Genomic DNA, 23,465 nt, shown 5'->3' with positions numbered 1-23,465 from the left:
CTCCAATTTAGAATATCTTCCTTCTTTTGCAATAAGGGGTAAAATGTGCTATGCCTTTAAAAGCTGCAGCAAAAAGCTCACAGTTGAGGTCAAGGGGCAGGCTACCATGGCTTTAAGACACCTTTGTAGCCTCCTGATATTGTGCTACAGAGGGCTACCTATGTAACAATTTTTCAAGCTGGCCTATGCACAGAAGTGCTACCCACAATCCCTGCAGCATTATGTCCCATGTCACTGCCCCCTCCTAACTGTGATATTCCCCTCCCACTCTTTGCTTCACCCCCAAAGCTGCCCCTACACCAGAGCTTACAGAGGGGTTCTCATAGGGCACTAGAGATGCCTTACAGAAAGCTTGCACTGGGTGAATTCCCACACTCCCTCCCCTAGCCAGATTCAGGGCTTTCACAGCTCTTTGACACTGCCACAGCAGCCTAAAAGGGCCATAGCAGATGGAAAAATCCCAGCTTTGCGTTTCTCCAATGATATATTATACGTTAGTTCAGAGGAGCAGTTTTGGGAATAGTGGACCTAATCTTTTTCTGTTTTACATTGTGTATATCAGGAGTAACTCCATTGAAGGCAAAGGAGTCATACCGGTGTAAAATGATGTAACTGAGAAAAGAGTCAGGCCTATTGTATTAGGCAACTGATGTAAATGGTACCTAAAAGTTTCTGCTGGTATACAAAATCAAAAGTGCTTTGGGGAGAGGAAGCATTTCACCAGGGAGAAGAAGGATGGTTGAGCAGTTATGGTACCAGCCTTAGACTTAAACTTAGGAGACCCTGGTTCAAGTCCCTGCTTTACCACAGACTTTTTGTATGATTCTGGGCCAGCTATTTAGGCCTGGTCCATAATTAAAAATTAGATTGATCTAGCTATGTTGCTCAGTGCTGTGAAAAATTTTGTAAGCTGTGCAGGATAGTTAGATTGAGTTAACCCCTGTGTAGATGCAGCTAAGTTGACAGAAGAATTCTTCTGTCTACCTGGCTACTGCTTCTCAAAGAGATGGACTAACTACATAGATGGGAAAAAAAAACCCTTCTGTTGATGTAGGAAGCATCTACGCTATGGTGCTGCAGTGCCATAGTTGTGTTGCTGCAGTAGCTGTAGTGTAGACCCTTAGAGTATGTCTACACTTCAAACTAAAGGTATCAATTCCAGTTGGAGGCAATATACCTGCATTAGCTCTTATTGAGCTAGCATGCTAAAAATAGAGTGTAGCTGCAGCAATAGGAGGGCTAGCTGCCCTGAGTACATGGGTTATGCACTTAGGGCTGCTAGTCCTTTCCACCACTATAGTTATGTTTTATTTTTAACATGCTAACTTGATCAGTACTAACGCAGGTACATCTTCTCAAGCTTGAATTTGTACCGCCAGCTCAAAGTGTAGAGGTATCCTAAGGGGGTACACTGCACACCCAGGCTCTGACTCAGGTTGGAGCCCAAGCTCCCCTTCCGTCCACAAACAAATCATTCTGATTTGGGTCAGCAAGCACTCAGGACCAGGCTTCTAGGATCTTGGTGGTGGGGGGCATGGGTCAGAGCCCAAGTCCCCCTGTGACTCAGGTCCCCAAGCTCTGTCATTTTGCAGTGTGGACAGAGCTCAAGCTGTAGACCTGAGTCAGAAGGTCTGCACAGAGCAGTATGGTCACGTTAGCACAGCTGAGAGACCCAGGTTCAGCAATTGTAAACCCAGGTTTACAATGCAGTGTAGATGTTCAAACACAGGCTTGGAAACACCGAGTTTACAAGCCAATGTCCCACAGACCCAGGTTTACAAAGCGGTGTAGACATACCCTTAATAGCTCCGTGTCTTGGGTTCCCAATTTGTTAAATAGATATAACTTCTTCCATAGCTCACAGGGGTGTTGTGGGGATAACTATTCTACCGATTATTAGGTGTCCCGACACTATGGTAATGGGGAACATATAAGTACTTGATAGACAATCAGTCAGCCATGGAAAAATCTTACCCACCCCAGCTCCCTGTTAAAATAGGAGGGTGGGGAAAAAAAATCATTTACTCCATAAAATGATACTACACAGCTGCTCTGAAGTAAAAAAACAAAACAAAACAAAACACCTTTTCCTCAGGTGAGGAGCAGTCTCAATAGCTAAAAACTAAAGGGCAGGCTCCCGTAGGCTAGTGAAGGCTGCTTTCTTCTGGATATAACCCAAAACAAGAAACATTTCCTTTTATTAGGCGTAACTAATCGTTCTCTTCAGAATTTTTTTCTTTTATGATTTTTCAAATGATAGCAAAAAAAAAAAAAATCCTGCTTTCTGAAGCTGAAAGGATATAAGACATAACATTTTAAAAATTTTGTATTCAGGCCACTAAAAAAAACCTAAAGATCCTTTCTTTTCTTACAAAGTGATATGGAGAGTATTAATCACATTATCTATTATTTCTTCAATTGGTGTTATGTACTTTGGAGTTTTCATTATGAAAAACAATGAATCACAATTCAAAATTCCTTAGGGAAAACAGAAACAGAGTAAAGGCCTAATCCATACATGTGTTATAATTTTACACATAGAATACAAACATTAATTCAGTAGGAATAATTCCAAGTGTTTGGAGAATCAGGACCTAAATTTTACCTTTGAAGATAAAGCAGGAAGTTCATCCAAGATAAATATACAGAAATTGCTCCACATTCCCACTGCAGGCGAGCTGGGATGTTAACAAATAAGGAAGACACAAAAATTATGCTTGAAGTATAAATTGTCCAGTCTAATAGATTAGAATAATCCAACAGGTACTTCAATTTCTAGAATTTGAAAGAGAGAAAAAATTAGCATCCTGACAAGTATGAAACCATTAAAAATAATACATTATATATTATTTTTCTGTCCTCTTAAGTTTTATTGTATCTTGAGTATAACCCTAATTTAGGATTTCCCTTTATAATAAAAGAAAAATCCAGCAGTGTTTTTAATATCAAACAAATTATTTAGACAAATTGAGTATAATAAATTATATATATAATATATACCTGTTGAAAGAGCTGAAATATCTCTTTGCAGATTCCAAATAAACTCATGGTAAAAACTAAACACATACATACTCTTATGAAGTATGAATCCTGAAACAGAAACCAGAAAGGACAACAAAATGGTAAATATAATAGAAACTTTGGCTGAAGTTCTAATTTGGACTCTCACGTTGCATTGACAAGTCTGCTAACTCTTCACAGAACAAAAAAGAATATCATTAAAAATAGTAATAAAAATGTTCTAACAACATTTATGGTGAAATCCACTCCATCTGCATTGAGTTCAGACAATGAAGCTCTATACTGATAATGAGGCACTATACTGGAGGGGTTGTAGAGGTGAAATCCAGCCCTACAACTCAGAGTCAGTGACCAGGACTGGTGTGCAGCCCCCCCTAGAGCTGCCATCCAAACCTCTGAGCTGAAATGGTAGCCACTGCCCATCTATACCACTTGCACAGAGTGTTGGGGCCACTGGATGTGTGTAATCACTGAACCTGTGGCCCATCATCTCTGCACCATTATGATCTCCCATGCTGGCCAGTATTCAGGGCTAGCAAAGGGATCCTTTCCATGGTACTTAAAGGGTGTGCAAGCACCCCTAACTGGCTACTCTCCCTTGATGTCTCCCAATGCAGCCACTATGAAGGACATTAGTGACATGGAGTGCCTCCCACTCACCCCCACACCACTGGTGAATTTCATAATCACTAAATAAATTCAGACTGTGTCTTAGTCATATCTTTTCTCAGACACATTCACATGCCAGCAGCAGAGCTGCTCTCACTTCCTTGCCAGTGTGTCAACAATTACCTGAAAGGAACAAATGAGTTTTAAATCTACACCATGGGCCAAATTCTGCCTCACATACACTGTGCTGCCTCAAGTACTTGGCTTACACCTGGTCATATCTTGACTTCAAATTGCAGCATGGTTTTAAGCAAGGGCAAAACTTGGCCACCTATTCCAGCAACTTTCACAAGATGCATACGCCTTGGCTGCAAAGTCACACACAGAGCTACTGTATGACTTGTTTCTGGATGTTTTTGTCACTGATCTTGCCAGCAAACTGCATGTTGTGGATTTTCCTCCTAGGCACATTTAATCATTTATAATTATATTAACCATGTGTATATAACGGACACTCTGAAATTAACATTATTTTCAATGTTTTGGGCTTTTTGTGGGGAGGAGATTTCCTCTCCCCATTTTTTCTGTTCCGTGAGTTGATTTATATTCACCTTAATATTCATTTTGGAACCATGACATCACAAAATAAAACAAACATGCAGTATTTTAAAATCATTGTTTGAGTGTTCTTGGAAACCTGAAAAGGAAAAGAATCAATACCACCACCACACCAAACATTAAAGTTGCATATATTTGATATTATTATTGTAACCTTCAACTCTATCTTTTAGTTTTCAGGTTCTTATCTCACTGCAGTATATCAACATCTATCCTTCTCTTTAGTTTCCTCTGCCCATTAGCTTGTTGTGTAAAGCACAATGCTGACTGAGGATGCTGTATAAATAATGAATTCCCAGCTATCTATAGCAACAGAATATTGAGGATACCAAGTTAAGCATTCAAAAGTAAGCAGATGACAAAGTTAAGGCTGCGTATACAACCTTTACTTGTGTGTATGGGTTTTGATTAAGTCTTTTGTTATGCAACAGCATTCTATTTCCCAAGTAGGATATCATATATATTGTTGCACAGCAGCCCTTCTTCAACACTTTTACAATTTACAAAGTGCCCTTGAAATATATGCAGGAGGATTTCTTTAACCCCTTACACGATGAACACAGGCTGAGGTGATGGCTTAGCAGTATTCCTACACTACATTTTTCACTATAGCTACAGCTAAGTTAGCCATGCACAGTACAACCCTTCTTAGCTGAATATTTTTTGAGCTTAGTGCAAAATGTACTGTGCTTGGGTGGCCTGTGAATGTCAAAGACACAAAACATGGCCAAGTAAAACCCAATGTTCATCGGAATACTCAAAAGCACTTCTCTTTCATCATGAATATATCCATGCCAGATTTCAAACTTGCAACTTTGGACATCACTCATTTTGCTGCTTTTTATTTTTAAGAAAAAGGGAGAAAGCGTATTGTTTTCAGTCACTTTATACTAAAAAGCAGCTTAATCCATTTTGTTCACACTCTGCCTTAAGACAGAGATGGAAACTGAAAAAAAAATGTGCCCAAAAGGTAAAATTTTCAGAAAGTAAGTATAAATAGGGAAAAATGCGGTGGAATTCAAACTACAGGAGTTACCACTTCCCATTCCAGGACAATAGCAGGATGAGAATAGATTGTTTGGATGTATATGTTTTATAATTATATGCCTTATTGTTGCAAAGTGAATAATAATTCTAGAAAACCATTTCAATTATCATATCATCTTGTTTTTAAATGATATATTGTAACTAATTAAAAATAGTACCTCATAGTCTAATGGTCCTGTTTGATGGGTTTCTGTTGCATTGGAAGATATTCCTGGTCGTATGCGGGTGATCAGAAGAGTCAAAGGAATGAGACCAAGAGAATACACACCAAGGTTCATAATATGTGCTCGGAACCCATAGGCCATCCTGGAAGATGAAAAATGAAAAAAGGTTATATTTGGAAGGTTGTATTTCCAATGGTCCTTTTGTGATAATGGAGAAATGCACATTAAGGTTGCAATCATGCAAATACAACTGTATAAATATTCTTAGTGACTGGCCTTGCCCCGGGAGTTCAAGGTGAAAAAAGACTTAATGGCTGTCTTTAGGGTCTCTGGGCCAAACTCTGCTCTTGTTTCCTTTGAAGTTAATGAAGTGACACCAGATTTTCTGTGATGGAAATGAAAATAAAACTTGTGCCAATATAGATTGGGGTGAGTTTCTGCCTCTTGTAAGTTCAAAAGAATCTGCAAGAATCTTTGCTAACATTCAAGCAACCTTTTTATTTTATCTGCTAATGGTTGAGATATTTAAATATTCTTATCAGGGTGACTGGATGGGAGTGAAACTGACAAATTCTACAGTTAAAATTATCTTTCTTTGTAACAAATCTTTTCCGTAGGACATATAAACATTTTTATAGTAATGTGTTTCTTTGTATATTCCATTTTATTGAAAACCTGATTAAGAGATTAAAAAACACAATTTACTCTAAAATCTGTTTTAGAGGTCCAGTTAACAGATACATACCACTTCATGAGCAAATATTCTTTACATACAGGATGATTGAGAAGCTCCATGCGATTATGACGTACCATAGCCTACAAAATGTGTAAGCAAATGTATCAAACATACAGTATATCCACTTCAGTTGAGTGACCCAGCTACAAACCAATTGTTTAGACTACCTATTTCAGTACACTAGAACCCCCTTTATTTGAGCCTCCATTATCTGGCTCTCCATATCAACCAAACCACCAACTGCCAGGGGCTGACAGCGGGGAATTCCACTGCCCATTCTCCAGTTATCCGGATTTTTATTATCCCATTTGGCTCAGGTCCCAGATAGATCAGATAATCAGGATCCCACTGTACTTTACATGAATTCTAGCCTATTGAAAGGTACAGTACATTTGAAGTGATCTTATTTATCTAATTTTATTATGATTGAATTGGAAAGGACAGAATATTCTTTGAGGCTAATGTTGTGTGAGAACATTGGAATTTGTTTTAGATCAATAAAACATTTTGCAATCTGCATGTGAAGAAAGGAAATAGTGAATACATCATGACCACTTGTACCCTGGCCAGATCCCTCCCTTAGAAATGTTTTTTCTGCAATTCTGTTTATATTTCAGGATGTGGTCGCAAGTGATGAAGGATGAGTTTGCTTAGATATATGCACATCCACACACACTGTACCCTTCAAAGTATCTGGAGTGTATAAATAAGTTCATAACTTCTATCTATACCTAATAACTGGTTAAAATATTTATTATATAAACTATAAGAACTTCAGATGGCAAATTAATGCCCAAATTTCAACCCACTGTGCTTTAAAACTGCTGAGTTACAACCCCTGGAAAAGAGGGTTTACAATGAAAAAAAATTTACCTTTAGCTCCAACAATACCAATGTACAATATTTTGATAGTTAAAAAACAGAACTTACATTTAAAGTGGTAAGCGGTTCATAGACAATTTCTTCATCTGCCTTTACTTTTTTGTTAAGTATTAGTGGACACTGAAGATACCTGAAGTTATATTCAATCTGTACAGTAAATACATATATTAGTGTGTGTTTATGACAATATTGATGTAGCAGTTCAGTCTTGGTACATCAAAGCAAACAAAACAAAAAACATTTAAATATTCTTCATAAAAAATATGACTGTTGTGGCAGAATAACTATCAACATGGACACTCTGTACTTATCAATCACTCAGTAAAACTAAGCAATCTATATAACCAGCTATGATTATTATGGATTTTCATCACTATCAGTAAAATAAATGGGATCTTAAAATACTCTTAAAGAGTATTTCCCCTAAAATATTATAATTTTAAATAATTGTTCTAGATATTTTTTAAAATATTTTAGCATCAACTACAAGGTAAACGTTATATAGGTAATATAAGAAAGAAACCACCTAGTATTATATTAATTTTCCAAACAATCTGTTAATGTTGTGGACACAATCCAATGTGAAAATCTACTTGAGATGTTTTAATATAAATCCCAAATTAGTGCAATTGTAAAAGCAACAAAGACTTAAAAATATATCCTGCTTCCTTGGATATCTGTAAGGTGACTGTCGTTTTAGATTTTGGAAGTGATAATAAGATGTGCCAATTTACGTACAGAAGCCATATTCAGGTTTGGAATAAGCACATCCTGGTTAAAAAGACAACCTGGTTTAGAGGGGACGTGAAGGCAGTTATAAAAATTAATATCTAACAAATGGAAGAAAGGGGAAGTTGATAGTAATGAATATGAATCAGATGTTATGAATTGTAGAAAATTGATGTGGGAAGCTGAGGGACATAAGAAGAAAGCTATGGCCAGCAGAATGAAGGACAATAAGAAGGAGTTTTTTAAATATACTAGGAACAAAAAGAATCCTGACAATTGCATTGGTCCATTACAAGATGGAAATGGTAGAATTATCAATAACAACAGAGAAAAGACAGAAGTGTTCAATAAATATTTCTGTTCTGCCTTTGAGGGAAAAACAGATGATATAGTCTCATAATATGGTGATGATAACACTTCTTCCATTCCACTAGTATCTCTAAAGGATGTTAAACAGCAGCTATTAAGGTCAGACATTTTAAAATCAGCAGGTCCAGATAACTTGCATCCAAGACATTTAAAAGAGTTAGCTGAGGAGCTCACTGGACCATTAATACTGATTTTCAATCAGTCTTGGAGCTCTGGAAAAGTTCCTGAAGACTGGAAGAAAGCTAATGCTGTTGTGCCAATATTTAGAAAGGATAAACGGGATGACCTTGTTAATTATAGGTCTTACATCAATCCCAAGCAAGATAATGGAGTGGCTGATATGGGACTCAAGTAATAAAGAATTAAAGGAGGGTACAGTAAAAACTAACTTGATATATTTTTTTGATGAGATTACAAGTTTGGTTGATAAAGGTAATATTGTTGACGTAATCTATTTACTTTAGCCTTCTCTAAGGCATTGCACTTGGTATCATATGGCATGCTGATTAAAAACTAGAATGATATAAAATTAATATGGTACACATTAAATGGATCAAAAACTGGCTAACTGCTATATCTCAAAATGTAACTGTAAATGGGGAATCATCATAAAGCGGGTGTTTTTCCAGTGGCGTCCTGGAGGGATCAGTTCTTGGCCCTAGGCTATTAACCATTTTTTTAATCAATGATCTTGAAGAAAACATAAAATCATCACTGATACAGTGTGCCGGTGACACAAAAATTGAGAGAGTGGTAAATAATGAAGAGGACAGGTCACTGATTCAGAGTGATCTGGGTACCTTGGTAAAAGGAGTGCAAGCAAACAATATGTTTTAATATGGCTAAATGGAAATACATACATATCGGAACAAAGAATGGAAGCCATGCTTATAGGATGGGGGGGTCTATCCTAGGAAACAGTGATTCTGAAAAAGATTTGCGGGTCATGGTGGATAATCAGCTGAACATAACCTCTCTGTGGCCAAAAGAGCTAATGGATCCTAGGATGCATAAACAGAGGGATCTCAAGTAACAGTAGAGAGATTATTTTAACTTTGTATTTGGCACTGATGCGACTGCTGCTGGAATACTGTGTCCAGTTGTGGTACCCACAATTCAAGAAAGATGTTGATAAATTGGAGAGGATTTCAGGAAGAGCTACAGAACGATTAAAGGATTAGAAAACATGCTTTATAGTGAGACTCAAAGAGCTCAATCTATTGAGTTCAAAGGAGAAGTTTAAGGGGTGACTTGCTTAGTCTATAAGTAGCTACATGGGGAACAAATATTTGATAATGGACTCATCAATCTAGCAGAGAAAGGTTCAACATGATCCAAAGACTGGAAGTAGCAGCTAGACAAATTCAGATTGGCAATATGGTGTAATTTTTAACAGTGAGAGTAATTAACCATGGGAACAATTTACCAAGGGTCATGATGGATTTTCCATCACTGACAATTTTAAAATCAAGACAGGATGTTCTTCTAAAAGATCTGTTCTAGGAATTATTTTGGGGAAGTTCTGTGGCCTGTGTTATACAGGAGGTCACACTAGATGATCATAATGGTCCCTTCAGGCCTTGGAATCTATATGCAAATCTATGAACACTGAAGATAGCTGCACCACTTAAACCAGGTGTGTGTTTGACTCAGAAAATGAACATTTTGCTTGTACTCATCGTTAAGAAAATAGGGTATATTCTGGAAAATTTATAACCTTTGATTCCAGATTCATTTCAACAGGTATCTTAGCAAAGTTGAAGACCTATACATTGCTAAAGTTTAAATTATAGTTATAACAATTTCTAAACATGAAAATTACAGCAACTGACCTTCAAAACAGGACAAAGAGCAAAATAAGACAACATACCTGGAAGCATGTATTTACGTTATGTGTATGTTATGTATCTGTGTGTGTATATATATATATATATATATATATATACACACACGCAAAATTATATACACCTACTGAACTGCTAAGCCAATTGTGAATGTGCCCATTTCAATCTCAACTACTATAAACAAAAATGATTAAGGGTATAGAACATCTTCCATACAAGGAGAGTCTAAAAAGATTAGGCTATTCAGCTTAAAAAAATAAATAAATGACTAAGGGGGATCTGATAGAGGTCTATAAAATCATGAATGGTGTGGAAAAAGTTAATAGAGAAGTGTTATTCACCCACTACCCAATACAAAAACGAGGAGGCATCAAATGAACTTAATAAACCTCAGGCTTAATACAAACAAGAGGAAATGTTTTTTTAACACGATGCACAACTAACCTGTGGAACTCATTGCCATGGGATGTTGTGATGGCCAAAAGCATACTATGTTCAAAAAAGAACTGGATGAGTTCATGAAGGATAGGAATGCAACCCCTTGGGGCAACTCTAAACCTCTGACTACCAGAAGCTGAGAAAAGAAGACTGGATGGATCACTCCATAATCACTCTATTCTGTCCACTCCCCCTGAAGCTTTGGCATGGTCAAGACAACTACTAAGCAGATGGATCATAGTCTGACTTGGTATGGCAGCTATTATGTTCTTATGTTTTAATTTCATGCAGAAGGTAGAAAGGGGATACCAGGGGCATCCCTTGGAACAAGATATTTCTTCCCTTGTAAATATAAAAAGGTGACAGCATCAATTGCATACATATTTCACCAACTGATCCATATACTGAATAGATTACTTTGCTATCAGATTTGAAAGGGCCTTCAGTTCAAGGAACTACATAATATGAAGACTATAGCCTTTTGTGGGTTCCTGATTAAATAGAATGGCTTTAGCAGTGCTCTCCTCCAAAAAGCAAAGTGTGAAGCTGTCTCTTCCTCTTGTCTCCAGATAGATGTGTAGATTTTAAGGAGATTCTTCTATTGCCTTTAAATGGCAATTCTGATTTCATGAATCCTCTTTCTTTTTCTTCTTATCCCAGTTTGGCTCACGTTACTGAACCATCTGGGGAGGAACATGCATCAACACTTTAGGCATGACATCAGCACAACTTATGCTGAAGTTGCTGGAGCCAAGGATGCTGACTGTACTGAAGCATGTTATGAAATTGTGTGATGACAGCTTCAAAGGTTAGAGAACAAACAGGGATGTTAAATATACACATCATGATTTTAGCACCAAAACCACCTAAGGTTTAACCATGAAACTCTTGAAGTCAATGAAAGTTACCATTAAGTTTAATTGGAGGACATGGAATCAGTTTGGTAGGGGGAAGTACTGGGAACCTGCTTAAACCAGTTGATACACGTACACAGATTGACAGAAGTGAAGTCAAGTGATAACAAGTATTCACCAGGCTATTTAACATGTCTGGCTGTGGCTTAGATACTGGAGTACTAAGAAAGACCCTGAGGATTTGAATGATCAGAGTTCTCAAGGAGTTTGAAACAGACATCAAAAGCAGCCAAGGTATCTGTGGTAGCAAAAGATCACCACAGTGTAGCCTTAACTTCAGCTTTGTAGGACACTCATTTTCAGTTGAGTTCTCCTAGAAAAGGATTTTTCAACACCTACTGCTTTGAAGCCAAAGAGGGTCCTCCCAGCTTGTATTTACAATAGATGAAGGAACAATTTATGGCGTGGTAGTGTTTCTGTAAAGTCTGTTTCAGCAGACCTATAAAAGCAGGGAGTAAAAGGAACACCATTACAGGCTGCAATGAAAAAGAGACTGATAATGACGGCACTGCATCTTAAGATGAGGGGCTGTTGTCTGGATTGCTGGGGGAAGGAGTATACCTCTTTAAGAGGCAGAGAAGCATTAATGTTGGTGCAGCCGAAGAGCAGCTCAATGTGGGAACGCTGAATCATACCTCCAGGTGACCAGTCCAGAAGGGAGGGGAAAGTATATAGAGTAAGCCAGGTGGGAAAAACCCTCTCTCACCTGGACCAAGGCAAGGTGGGGGATTTTTTGTCTTCCTCACAGCAGGTAGGTAGGGTAGGGCATAGGTAGGGCAAGCAGGAACAGGAGTTAGGCTATGATGTCACAACTCATTATGTAAGCATGGGGCAAATGTCCTATGCAAGTACTCCATAGGAAAGGGATAGAGTGATTAGATAAATGGATTGGTAAAGGATTTAAAGGAGGTGTTTGTTAAACGAATGGAAATAGGGGGGTTCGGGGCTGCCATGACTAGAACAGCAGGGAGCTATCCCCCCCCCCCCTTTAGAGCCCACCTTAACCCTAATTCGAGGGTTGGGGGATAGTAAGGACCCAGCAGCGGATTGACTGGGAACCAGGATGGAAAAGGGGTAGGGCTAATGGAAGCCCCCTGGGTAGATATTGAAATGACCATGGATTCACCTGCACTGTACACTTTTATCTGTCAGGTACTCCCAGACAGTTGCAGTCTAATTAAACCATATCCAGTGTCTCCTATCCTCCTTCTGGTATAGCCAGACAATTAGAGGCAGTTGGTACCACTGAATTTACTAGGTAAATTCATGCTACCAACTGATGAGGTGATTTAAATTATTTATTCTAAATTAAAGGGATTCTTGCCAATCACATACCGGGAGCACAGACCCACGAGTTTACTCAGCTTACCTTTGGTGAAATTCAGTTGCACAATGATCCAGATATAAACTATCTAAAACATGTTAAAAAGGGATTAAACTTTACAGAGTAAGCAAGTTTAAGCAGATATAAACTACACTGATGATTTGCTAAGGTTCAGAAAGTGCCAAGTTCACTCAATTTACTACAATCCAAATTTTTAGCAAATGATTTATCACTACTAATATATTGCAGGTACATTATGACATATCTTACTGTAAGAAAAGTTTTAATAATTAAAAGGTACTAGTTTTAATTACTTTTTTTCTTCCACTTACATAGAAGTCTCGACTTGTCTTTTCCTCTGAAGACTCAATCATACAGTTGTCCAAAACCAACTTTCAGCGTGTAAAGAAAAATAATTAATTTGCATAAATTAATGATCATGATTGCTGAAAATTAGGACTGTTCAGAAAAAAAGGAAGATTTCCATACTTTAGAAAAAAAAGTTTCCACGGTCTTCAACAATACAGCAGCCCTTCTAACAAAAATAATTATTCAATCCACATTTACAGCATACATAGTGATGTGCACAACCTATATTTGTACATATATGTTAACAAGCGGGAAATTTTACCTTGTTTACATGGGTATATGACAATATGCACTTGCACATGCCAAGTCTTTATAAATACTCACACTTCCAGATTTACTTGCAAATTTCACAGAATTTTTAGAATGAGGTAAATTCTTAATGTGTAGACTAAACAATCTTACCTTTAAAGATTCAGGAACATATTCAACCATTTCCAACAAAGGACACTTATTGGCAGTAGAAGAGTGAGAAAATGTTGTCACAGCTTCTTCCCATCTGCAAGAATAAGTTGAAATAGTGGAGAATTAATTCTATGCTTCACGGCAAAGGATAAGAAGTGAAACTTCAACTTTATAATGAAAGAAAAATGGATTATGTTATTTTGAAATCTAATTATTTTTAGACCAGATGAGCTGTTATTTCAGAAATTATTCTGCAAATTACAATGTGTAACAAATTTATATGCCATGAAGTGAAAATCAGCTGCTGAAGCCATAATTGAATAATATCCCTGAATGTTTCCCTAAGAATGATTCATGTTTAATCCTGTTTTCAGATAAGCAGTGATGTTTTGCAAATCACAGGATATACCAAGCTCTTCTTAAAACCTTGGACTCATTATGAACCCTAAACTGATACTGGAAGTCTGTATCTTGGGCTCATGAAATTCTGAAGGTAATAAAAAAATACTGCCACTCTGAGCATGAGTGGTGATCACTCATGGTACAATTCCGCCACTCCTGAAATGGACCCAACAGGTTTAGCAAACTGATGGCATATATAACATGTCCCATCTAAACTTCAACAAACTCTCATAAGAACATAAGAATTAACATAAGAACAGTCATACTGGGTCAGACCAAAGGTCCATCTAGCCCAGTATCCTGTCTTTTGACAGTGGCCAATGCCAGATGCCACAAAGGGAATGAATGGAACAGGTAATAATTAAGAGATCCATCTCCTATTGCCCATTCCCAGCTTCTGGCAAACAGGTTAGGGACACCATCCCTGCCCATTCTGGCTAATAGCTATTGATGGACCTATCCTCCATGAACTTATCTAGTTCTCTTTTGAACCCTGTTATAATCTTGGCCTTCACAATATTCTCTGGCAAGGAGTTCCACGGTTTGACTGTGCGTTGTCTGAAAAATACTTCCTTTTGTTTGTTTTAAACCTGCTGCCTATTGATTTTATTTGGTGTCCTCTAGTTCTTGTGTTATGAGGAGTAAATAACACGTCCTTATTTACTTTCTCCACACCAGTCATGATTTTATAGACCTCAATCATATCCGCCTTAGTCGTCTTTTTTCCAAGTTGAAAAGTCCCAGACTTACTAATCTCTCCTCATATGGAAGCCGTTCCATACCCCTAATCATTTTTGTTGCCCTTTTCTGACCCTTTTCCAATTCCAATATATCTTTTTTGAGATGGGGCAACCACATCTGCATGCAGTATTGGAGCTAGTTAACAGCGGACTTTGTGAGGGAGTTCTCTGGATGAAGGAGGAGCATTTATGTGACCCTGGGGGTAAGACTGTTGTCTGTAGTGTGTGTGTTTGTGTTTGTGGTGTGCTTGCTGCTTTACTGAAATATACCATGTGGTCTGTTTATTTGGGGGACTGTGTTCTGAGCCTAGCCCATCAACCCTTAACCAGGGGGTTGAGCTACTCAGGAAGACCACGGCTTTAAAAAGCCAGCTCCTAACCAACCTGAGGAGCTAGTGAACAGGAGTGGCTAATGGGAGTTTTGCAAGGGAGTTTAGAGAGGGAGTGGGGACTAAATAAACTTAACATTCTTTAAACTTAAAGCCAAAAACACCCCCTGTTGAGGAGAATGAAAGTCTCAGGGAAGGAGAACATCCAACTGGAGCAGAGGGAAATGATCCCATATTTAGGACCCTCCTTCCAGATGATGTCATGGTATCCTCTCATACTGAGGATACCTCTCCAGGGGTGGGAACTCCAGTTATTAGGAAGAGATAGGTAAAAGTTATGAGGGATTCGATCATTAGAAACATAAATAGCAGGGTTTGCGATGACCGGGAGAACTGCATGGTGATTTGCTTGCCTGGTGCAATCTATCAATGGAGATTCTCTATGTCCTAGTAAGGAGGAGAGGATGAAAGATGATAAAATATAGGTAGGATCTGATGAGAAACAGTCTAATGAAAAAGAGTATCATTCAACTCTATTATGTAATGTTAGACAGCTAAAAAGTGAAAAGTTTTTAAAGTGCTTAAATACAAATGCTGGAAGTCTAAATAATAAGATGGGTGAACTAGAGTGCCTTGTATTAAATGAGGATATTGATATAACTGGCATCACAGAAACTTGGTGGAATGAGGATAATCAATGGCACACAGTAATACCAGGGTACAAAATATATCAGAAGGACAGAACAGCTCATGCTGGTGAAGGAGTGGCACTATATGTGAAAAAAAGCGTAGAATCAAATGAAGTTAAAATCTTAAATGAACCAAACTGTACCATAGAATCTCTATAGATAGTAATTCCATGCTCTAATAATAAGAATATAGACGTAGGGATATATTACAGACCACCTGACCAGGATGGTGATAGTGACTGTGAAATGCTCAGGAAGATTAGAGAGGCTATAAAAATAAAAAACCTCAATAATAATGGGGGATTTCAACTATTCCCGTATTGACTGGGTACAATGTCACCTCAGGATAGGATGCAGAAATAAAGTTTCTTGACAGCTTAAATGATTGCATCTTAGAGCAGCTAGTCCTGGAACCCACATGAGACAATTCTTGAATGGCATTCATTGAATGGAATAGTCCATCTAGCCCTGTATCCTGTTGTCTGAAAGTGGCCAGTGCCAAATACATCAGACGGAATAAAAAGAACATGGAAATTATCTATTGATCCATCCCCTGTTGTCTAGTCCTAGCTTCTGGCAGTCAGAGGTTTAGGGACACCCAGGAGTTGTGTCCCTGACCATCTTGGCTAATAGCCACTGATGGACCTGTCCTCCATGAATTTATCTAATTCTGTTTTGAACCCAGTTATACTTTTGGCCTTCACAACATCCCTGGCAACTAGTTCCACAGGTTGACTGTGCATTTTGTGAAGAAGCATGTCCTTATGTTTGTTTTAAACCTGTTGCCTATTGATTTCATTGGGTGATCCTTGGTTTGCATGTTACGTGAAGGGGGAAAATTACACTTCCTTATTCACTTTCTCCACACCATTCATAATTTTCTAGAAATCTATCATATCCCCCCTTAGTTGTCTTTTTTGTTTAAGCCTTTGGTGAGGGACCTTCTCAAAGGCTTTCTGAAAGTCCAAGTACACTATATCCACTGAATTACCATTGTCCACATGTTTGTTGACTCCCTCAAAAAATTCTAATAGATTGGTGAGAGATGATTTCCCTTTAGAAAAGCCATGTTGACTCTTTCCCAACAACCCTTTTTCATCTATGTGTCTGATAATTCTGTTCTTTACTATAATTTCAAACAATCTGCCTGGTACTAAGATTAGGTTTATTGGCCTGTAATTGCGAGGCTTGTCTCTGGAGTATTTTTTCTTAAAAATCAGCATTACATTAGCTATCCACCAGTCATCTGGTACAGAGGCTGATTTAAGTGATAAATTACATACCACAATTAGTAGTTCTGCAAGTTCATATCTGAGTTCCTTCAGAACTCTTGGATGAATACCATCTGGTCCTGGTGATTTGTCACTGTTTAATTTATCAATTTGATCCAAATCCTTCTCTAATGACACCCCAGACTGGGATAGTTCCTCGGATTTGTCACCAAAAAAGAATGGCTCAGGTGTGGGATTCTCCCTCACATCCTCTGCAGTGAAGATCAATGCAAAGAATTCATTTAGCTTCTCTGCAACAGCCTTTTCTTCCTTGAGTCTTCCCCATGTACTTAAACATTTGCAACAGTTTTACCCAGCAATTTTAAATTAAATCCCTGGAATTATGAGACTTGTGCTCAGGTTTTGATAAAAATTTTGCATCTTTGTACCATTACAGTACCATACTCTAGAGCAAGAAGTACTCATTCTCTTGGTTTCTTGCCACGTTTCTTGCAGTCCTTGAACAATTGCCCTGACATGCAGAGGATTTCCTTCCAATAGCTGATTGTTATTTATTTTACCATTTCCTCCCGATTCTCATTATACATATTATATCAGTATTAATTTTTTGAATATGGAAAATACATATCTGATCAACCGTGGTATATTGCATGCTAAGTACTTTAACTGCCAGTGAAAAAAGAGAAGAAAATGGACACTAAACACCTGAAACTATTAAAAAGTGTTGTATAGGCATCTCACCTTTTATTCAGAATGACAGCAGACACTACATCTTTACGCCTCTTGTGTATTGCTTCATGGAAAAAAGAGGCTGATGCTTTGTTCAAGATTATTTTGGCACCACCATCAAGAAGCAGTCTCACCGCTTTCGCATGTCCTTCTTTTGCAGCAAGATGAAGAGCTGTGTTCTTTTCAGCAAGACAACATACCAAAACATTACTAGGAATCACTATGCTTAAAAGAAATGTACAACCCTTTCCCCCTCCCCTCCCACTCCTCAAGGGTAAGATTCTGCTCTCGATTCATAGAACCATAGGACTGTAAGGGACCTTGAGAGGTCATCTAAGCCAGTCCCCTGCACTAATGGCAAGACTAAGTATTATCTAGACCATCTGAATCACTTCAGTGGTGGTATAAAAGAACAGAATTTTGTCCCAAGTGCTTAATTATATATGCTTGTACCATTACAGAAAAAACGAACTGCATATAAGAAAGGGCAAAGCGTATACAAGGGATACTAATTATTAACATCTCATAGTTTTGCAATTAATGAAAGCAAGATGTTAAAAATAAAACTGTCCTGTGTCAACAGATCCACAGAATCTATATTTGAGTGTCAGGAAGAGAAGACTCTGAAATTAGTTTCCACCAGGGTGGTACTACGCATCCGTCTGCAGGGAATTATTTGCAAGCAGCTCTCTGAGAGGAGGATTTTGTCCTCAGTGACTTGCATAAAACTGAGGTAAATGGTTGTGATTTTCAAAAGCACTAAAAGGTCTTAGAAGCACAAGCCCAAGTTAGTGGGCAGGAAGACAAGTGCTTCTAGATCTCTTTGGCAGTCTTCTCTGAGCAATGTACAAATAAGGACTACACAATGGCTTCTGATTAGCTTCTAGTGAAAGCTGAAGTGCTGTTTTTAATCTAGCAGGTCCTAAATGCTTTGAGCCCTGATTACTTAAAAGATTGTCTCTCTCCCATTTTGGTAAAACAACAGTTGCTTGATCTGAACATCCCCTGGTTTCTGAGAGGGGACTGTTGATGCATCATTTCCCACAAAAGGTCTTCAGCTCTGGAACCGGATTCCTCTCCTGGCCAAAAGATCTTGGTTTTGACAAACTTCATAACAAGCTGCAAGCATAGCTACTAGGCTTTTCCAGGGGGAATAGACTGAGAAGTTTGAAGAGGTTTGTTGATTAGTCATTATTTATGGTGGGTTTCCTTTCATTGTTATGAGCTCTTCATATTGTGAGTTTATTATGTTATTATATACTGCTGCACTGTTATGTGGGTCATGTGGTATAGTTAGTAGAGTCTAAAGTGCTTTGTACTTTACATTTTGTGTTAATGATGTTGATCTTCTGTTGAGCTCCTAGAACTTGGATGGGCATTTCACTAATTATAAATAAACCTAAACAATATATGTTAACAAGAACAAAATAGTAAGGGTTTTATAACTGCCAAAATAAATATATTATCATAAACACAGTCTCTCATAATCTTCAACAGTGAAACAAGTTTGCTAACAGGGATTACATGTTTGATTGCAATGAGACAACAGAGTGGAAACAAACAAAAATTATACATATACGTACCCCGTCTTCATCCACTCTGTCTGTAGATTTCACATTAGTATCCAAAATGATTTGCATTGTGCGAGTGTATCCTCCGAAGGCAGCATGATGCAGGGCTGTCCAGCCTTTATAATCACTTTTGAAACAGTAGATATTTTGTTATTCACATATTTTTACAAGTATAACCTACAACCTTGAGCTCATGGGTCTGATTCTCCTCTCCCTCACAATAGTTTCCCCACTGTTGTTCTCCATCAATGTCAATGTCTTTTTGCTGAGTAAAGTACGATAGTCTCCTACTAGTACTAAACTCATCCATGTAAGGGTAATCTCAACTGTGTAGAAGTAATTGGGTCTCATAAAGGCAGTTATGTGATCTTGTGGGATCTTGCCTGTTTCACGGGATTCGCCTCTGAAATAAGTGAGAAACTTACAAGACCCTGGTATTAACACAGAACAGCTGATGCTGCATACAACACTGTAGTACTGTTGAATTGTACATTTAAGGCAACTGACAAACATTAAAAGCACACAATTTTATTTATATTAATATTATTTCATGTTAATATTGTGACATCCTATGTGTTAGTGAATTGTCCCGGACTAATAACACATTATATGAAAAGCCCCCTAAATCATGTTCATTGCAGAATATTCTTAATGACTTAAACAAAAGTGTTATATACAATGTTAGTGTACATGTGATAATTCATACCTTAGCTTCAATGCAAACTTGTGTGGACAATCCAGCACAACTTTAGAGATAAGTACAAAATGTAAGTAATAAAGTAGCTCAGTAACACTAATTATTTTAAAGAAAGGAAACCCATACACTTACCACAGGAAGAGGGCACCCTTCTTCAGTAGAAATTGCACAACCTTTTCATGACCATTTTGGGCTGCCAAGTGAAGGGGAGTCATTCCCTTCTTATCACCTTCATTCAAAAGTCTTGTGTCATTCATGCCTCTGAGAAGTCGCTGACAGGTGTTGATGCGCCCATAGCTTTAAAAGATTAATGTACACGATAATACTGAGAAAATCTGAATGTATAAAATGGCATTGATACATTGTATAGACTGCACCACTTACCTGGCTGCAAAATGCAAGGGAGACTTCTTGTCTCTATTTTTAGAATAGACAGAAACATTCAAGTCGAGCAAGCTATTTACAGAGAAGGGCACTCCTTGTCTGCACGCATAATGTAGTGGAGTGCACCCCTCGTCATCTTCTTCCACTACAAGATCTTTAATATGTTTCATCTGTTGGCAAAAATAAATGGCTGTATACATATTACCAATGCAACTGTGGGTCCTAGTTAGTTAGCAGTAATTTTTGAAGCTACATTTAAAAATAAATCTTTATGGAACTTTAAGAAAGGTAAAATTAAAATCAAAAGCAACAAAAACAAGAGAGCCTTTTACACTGATTGATGGTTTTCAGTGAATTTACACTTCACAAGAAGAACTCAGCAACTTGCAGTATTGGGCCCTCAAGCTCTCTATTTATCCACAGAACAGGTACAATACAGGAAGTACAAGATTCTCTTACACTGCCACACCATGCACCTCAACCACATCAGGGAGGAAAATGAAGGCATGTCAGCCTACATGCCTGCTGAATATTTGGTTTCTCTGTGGGGCTATTCAGAAGGTGGCCAGTGAGGATGGCGGTAATTTTACAGTGTGGACACCTGCAAATTCATCAGAAGGTGAAAAAATTTGGTCACAAATTACCTGAGGCTAAATTTGCCCACAATAGTAGAGAGAGGCAGAAACTGAACTCTTGTGCAAGTGGGAGCAGCTGCACTACAGCAGAGATTCAATCTCAGGGGCTGGGAGACAGCATTTGCCAACATTCTCCTCTTGGGGGTTCAAATGGAAGTGAAGGCCTTTAAAGCAGAAGTGTCAAGTGGAATGAATTATGTTTAATTGTGTTCCATGGGCTGGGGTATAAATTTAGGAGTATATATTCCCCAGAGTATACAATGGAATGCCCTCTGATGTCAGGTTTGTACAGAGCGCAATAGGAGAATAGAGCCTTTAGGTAGTAATGAAACATTTAGTTATTTATTCAGTGCCTCATTGTCACATTCACTACTCAGTGAGAGAATATGCTTCCCTCGAGGCATCACTATTTCTGCTTTGTGTTTCTCTTCCTTCCCCATCCTTTCTCTTTCCCTCCTCTAATTTTGTGAGTCTCCTCTTTTCTCTGCATTTCCCTTCCTGCAGCAACTTCCAACTCCCATTCCAGTGTACTTCACTCCCAGCCTCTAAGCCCATTCCACCCACTGAAATGATCAGTGATTAAATAATTTTAAAAGTTGACAAAGTGACATGCAAGAGTCATCATTGTTCTTTAAAGCTGATTCTCCAATCAGATTAATATGGGGAGTTCACACCTCTGACTCATGGTTTCAAGCTGTCTGCACATTCAGGCAGACATAACTGCAGCCGTTATACTTGGCTCACATCTGAAATGTTATCTCTGCAGCTACGATGGCTAGAAACTTACAGTATTTTCTTTAAATGGAAGCTTAGATTCAGAGAATCTGAATATTTCAAGTGGCCCATATAAATACATCAAACAGGCCAAATGCAGAATTATGTTTGATACTCCTGTTTTAAAATATGGCTAGGGATTTATTGAAACCCAGGCAATGGAGACTTCCTAAAGAATTTGCTGCAGCATGCAGCATATCCCAGGGTTTGATTGCCTATTAACTGGCAAAGTAGAAGAAAGGGTTCTATAATATATTGCTAATCTCCTGAGCCATTCAATTCCCGGCAGCAAATAACTTTATTCCTTTGCCTTCCAGAGAGATCCATATTATTGGCTTGATCATATTTATTTTTATATTTGTAGCTATTTAAATTACCCTGTGGGGACAGTGAGGTGAGTTTACAAATAAAATTAATTTCCATAAATGTTCTGGAAGAAAAGAAAATCCTTGGACAAAGAGATTGAATTCATCAGAGAAAGATACAAATAGATCCTCACTGTACCTGCAGAAATTTCTCATCTAGATGTTGTAATCCTCCAGGCTGCAGTACTGTCAAGTGCAAGAAATTCCGACCAAGCTGATCCTTTAAAGATACATTTGCTCCTAAATAAATATGGAGATAAATACTAGCAATTCTGATAACTAATCATGTTTGATTAAAATACACAAGCTAAAATGAAATTAAAAATACAATTATTTCAGCCAATGCAACAACAAATATCACACCAAGACTTCTACTGACTCTAAGCTTTCCATTTACAGTAATGTATGAATTTCATTTTTTCCACTGTAGCACTCAGATTTATAGGGGTGTGATATTCGGAAACGTTGAGCCTCCACAACTGCTGGTGTGAATGGAGGCTGCATGATCAACACCTCTAAATATATCAGGCTCATAGTGTACTGCTGCCGTAGTCATATTGTTTCAACTGGAATTCTATGTTTCAATATCAGTTTACTTCAGTGCTGTTATATGAATAATCTATGATAACATTATAATAGTTGGGCAACATGGAAATGGAGTGTCTTTCTTATTGGAAGCAAGAGAGTGCCTTGCTAAGTCCATAACAGTTTTACTGTAAGCTTTCTATTTAAAAAAAAGAATGGTTTGTTAATAAAAATTAATGTTATAAATATTGAGAGAAATACAAGAATATTTACAGTAGCTTACTCTTAAAAATGTGGCAACTGACAATTAAAGATGAAACTTCATTAAGGGTTTAGTAGTTAGTAAAGTTTCAGGTGACACTAAACTGTGACCACTTACTACAGCTTAGGTTTAATACTTAAAATCCATTAATGGTCAGAAACTTGACCATGTAAAAGTGGCATCTTCATGTTCAATAATACTATTCCCTCTCTGTGTACTCAATAGTGCAGAGCTGCCTTGAGCTTGTGGAGAGTGTAAGGGGAATGCACACCAACCCTTAGGAGGGTGCAGCATGTGCTTTCCTTCCACAGCCCACACACTCTGTAGGTTGATGTGGAGGGGCAGGGACATGGCTCTGCTTCCTCCTTTCCCTTCCTGAGGATTTAGCACTCCAGAGGGTGCTAGCCTGGAGCAGTTCATGTGTTCACTTGTGCCTGCCATCTACGTAGGAGGCTTGAAGAGGAGTCCCTTGAGAGAGAATCTTAACTTGTATGGACCCTTCTCAGAAAAAAAACACACAGAATACTTATTTGTTCCTTTGTACCTTTAGAGAGTAGTAAATTCACAATTTTCCATGATCCACAGGAAGTAGCCAGTAGAAGTGGTGACCGACCCTCAATGTCAAGTCTATCAATATTTGCTCCCTGCAATGAAAAAAACCCAGG

General features: G+C 38.0%; 1 protein-coding gene across 2 annotated transcripts in view; it reads right to left on the bottom strand.

The window, feature by feature from the left end:
- TRPA1 (transient receptor potential cation channel subfamily A member 1) overlaps nt 1-23,465 on the bottom strand; it is a 72,345-nt gene that overhangs the window by 10,563 nt on the left and 38,317 nt on the right. For both annotated transcript variants that reach the window (XM_054016625.1, XM_054016626.1), the window contains 13 exons: nt 23,345-23,444; nt 22,153-22,253; nt 20,240-20,409; nt 19,988-20,152; nt 19,171-19,285; nt 17,600-17,766; nt 13,467-13,560; nt 13,028-13,087; nt 7,126-7,224; nt 6,205-6,275; nt 5,454-5,601; nt 3,001-3,090; nt 2,606-2,775 (listed from right to left, as the gene is read on the bottom strand). In XM_054016625.1, the coding sequence (XP_053872600.1) occupies nt 2,606-2,775; nt 3,001-3,090; nt 5,454-5,601; nt 6,205-6,275; nt 7,126-7,224; nt 13,028-13,087; nt 13,467-13,560; nt 17,600-17,766; nt 19,171-19,285; nt 19,988-20,152; nt 20,240-20,409; nt 22,153-22,253; nt 23,345-23,444 (1,550 nt within the window). The remainder of the gene's footprint in view (nt 1-2,605; nt 2,776-3,000; nt 3,091-5,453; nt 5,602-6,204; nt 6,276-7,125; nt 7,225-13,027; nt 13,088-13,466; nt 13,561-17,599; nt 17,767-19,170; nt 19,286-19,987; nt 20,153-20,239; nt 20,410-22,152; nt 22,254-23,344; nt 23,445-23,465) is intronic.

Source organism: Malaclemys terrapin, chromosome 2, assembly GCF_027887155.1.
Source record: "Malaclemys terrapin pileata isolate rMalTer1 chromosome 2, rMalTer1.hap1, whole genome shotgun sequence".
Lineage (NCBI taxonomy): Eukaryota > Metazoa > Chordata > Testudines > Emydidae > Malaclemys > Malaclemys terrapin.
Note: the sequence above shows the minus strand (reverse complement) of the source record. Positions and strands in the feature narration are given on the sequence as shown.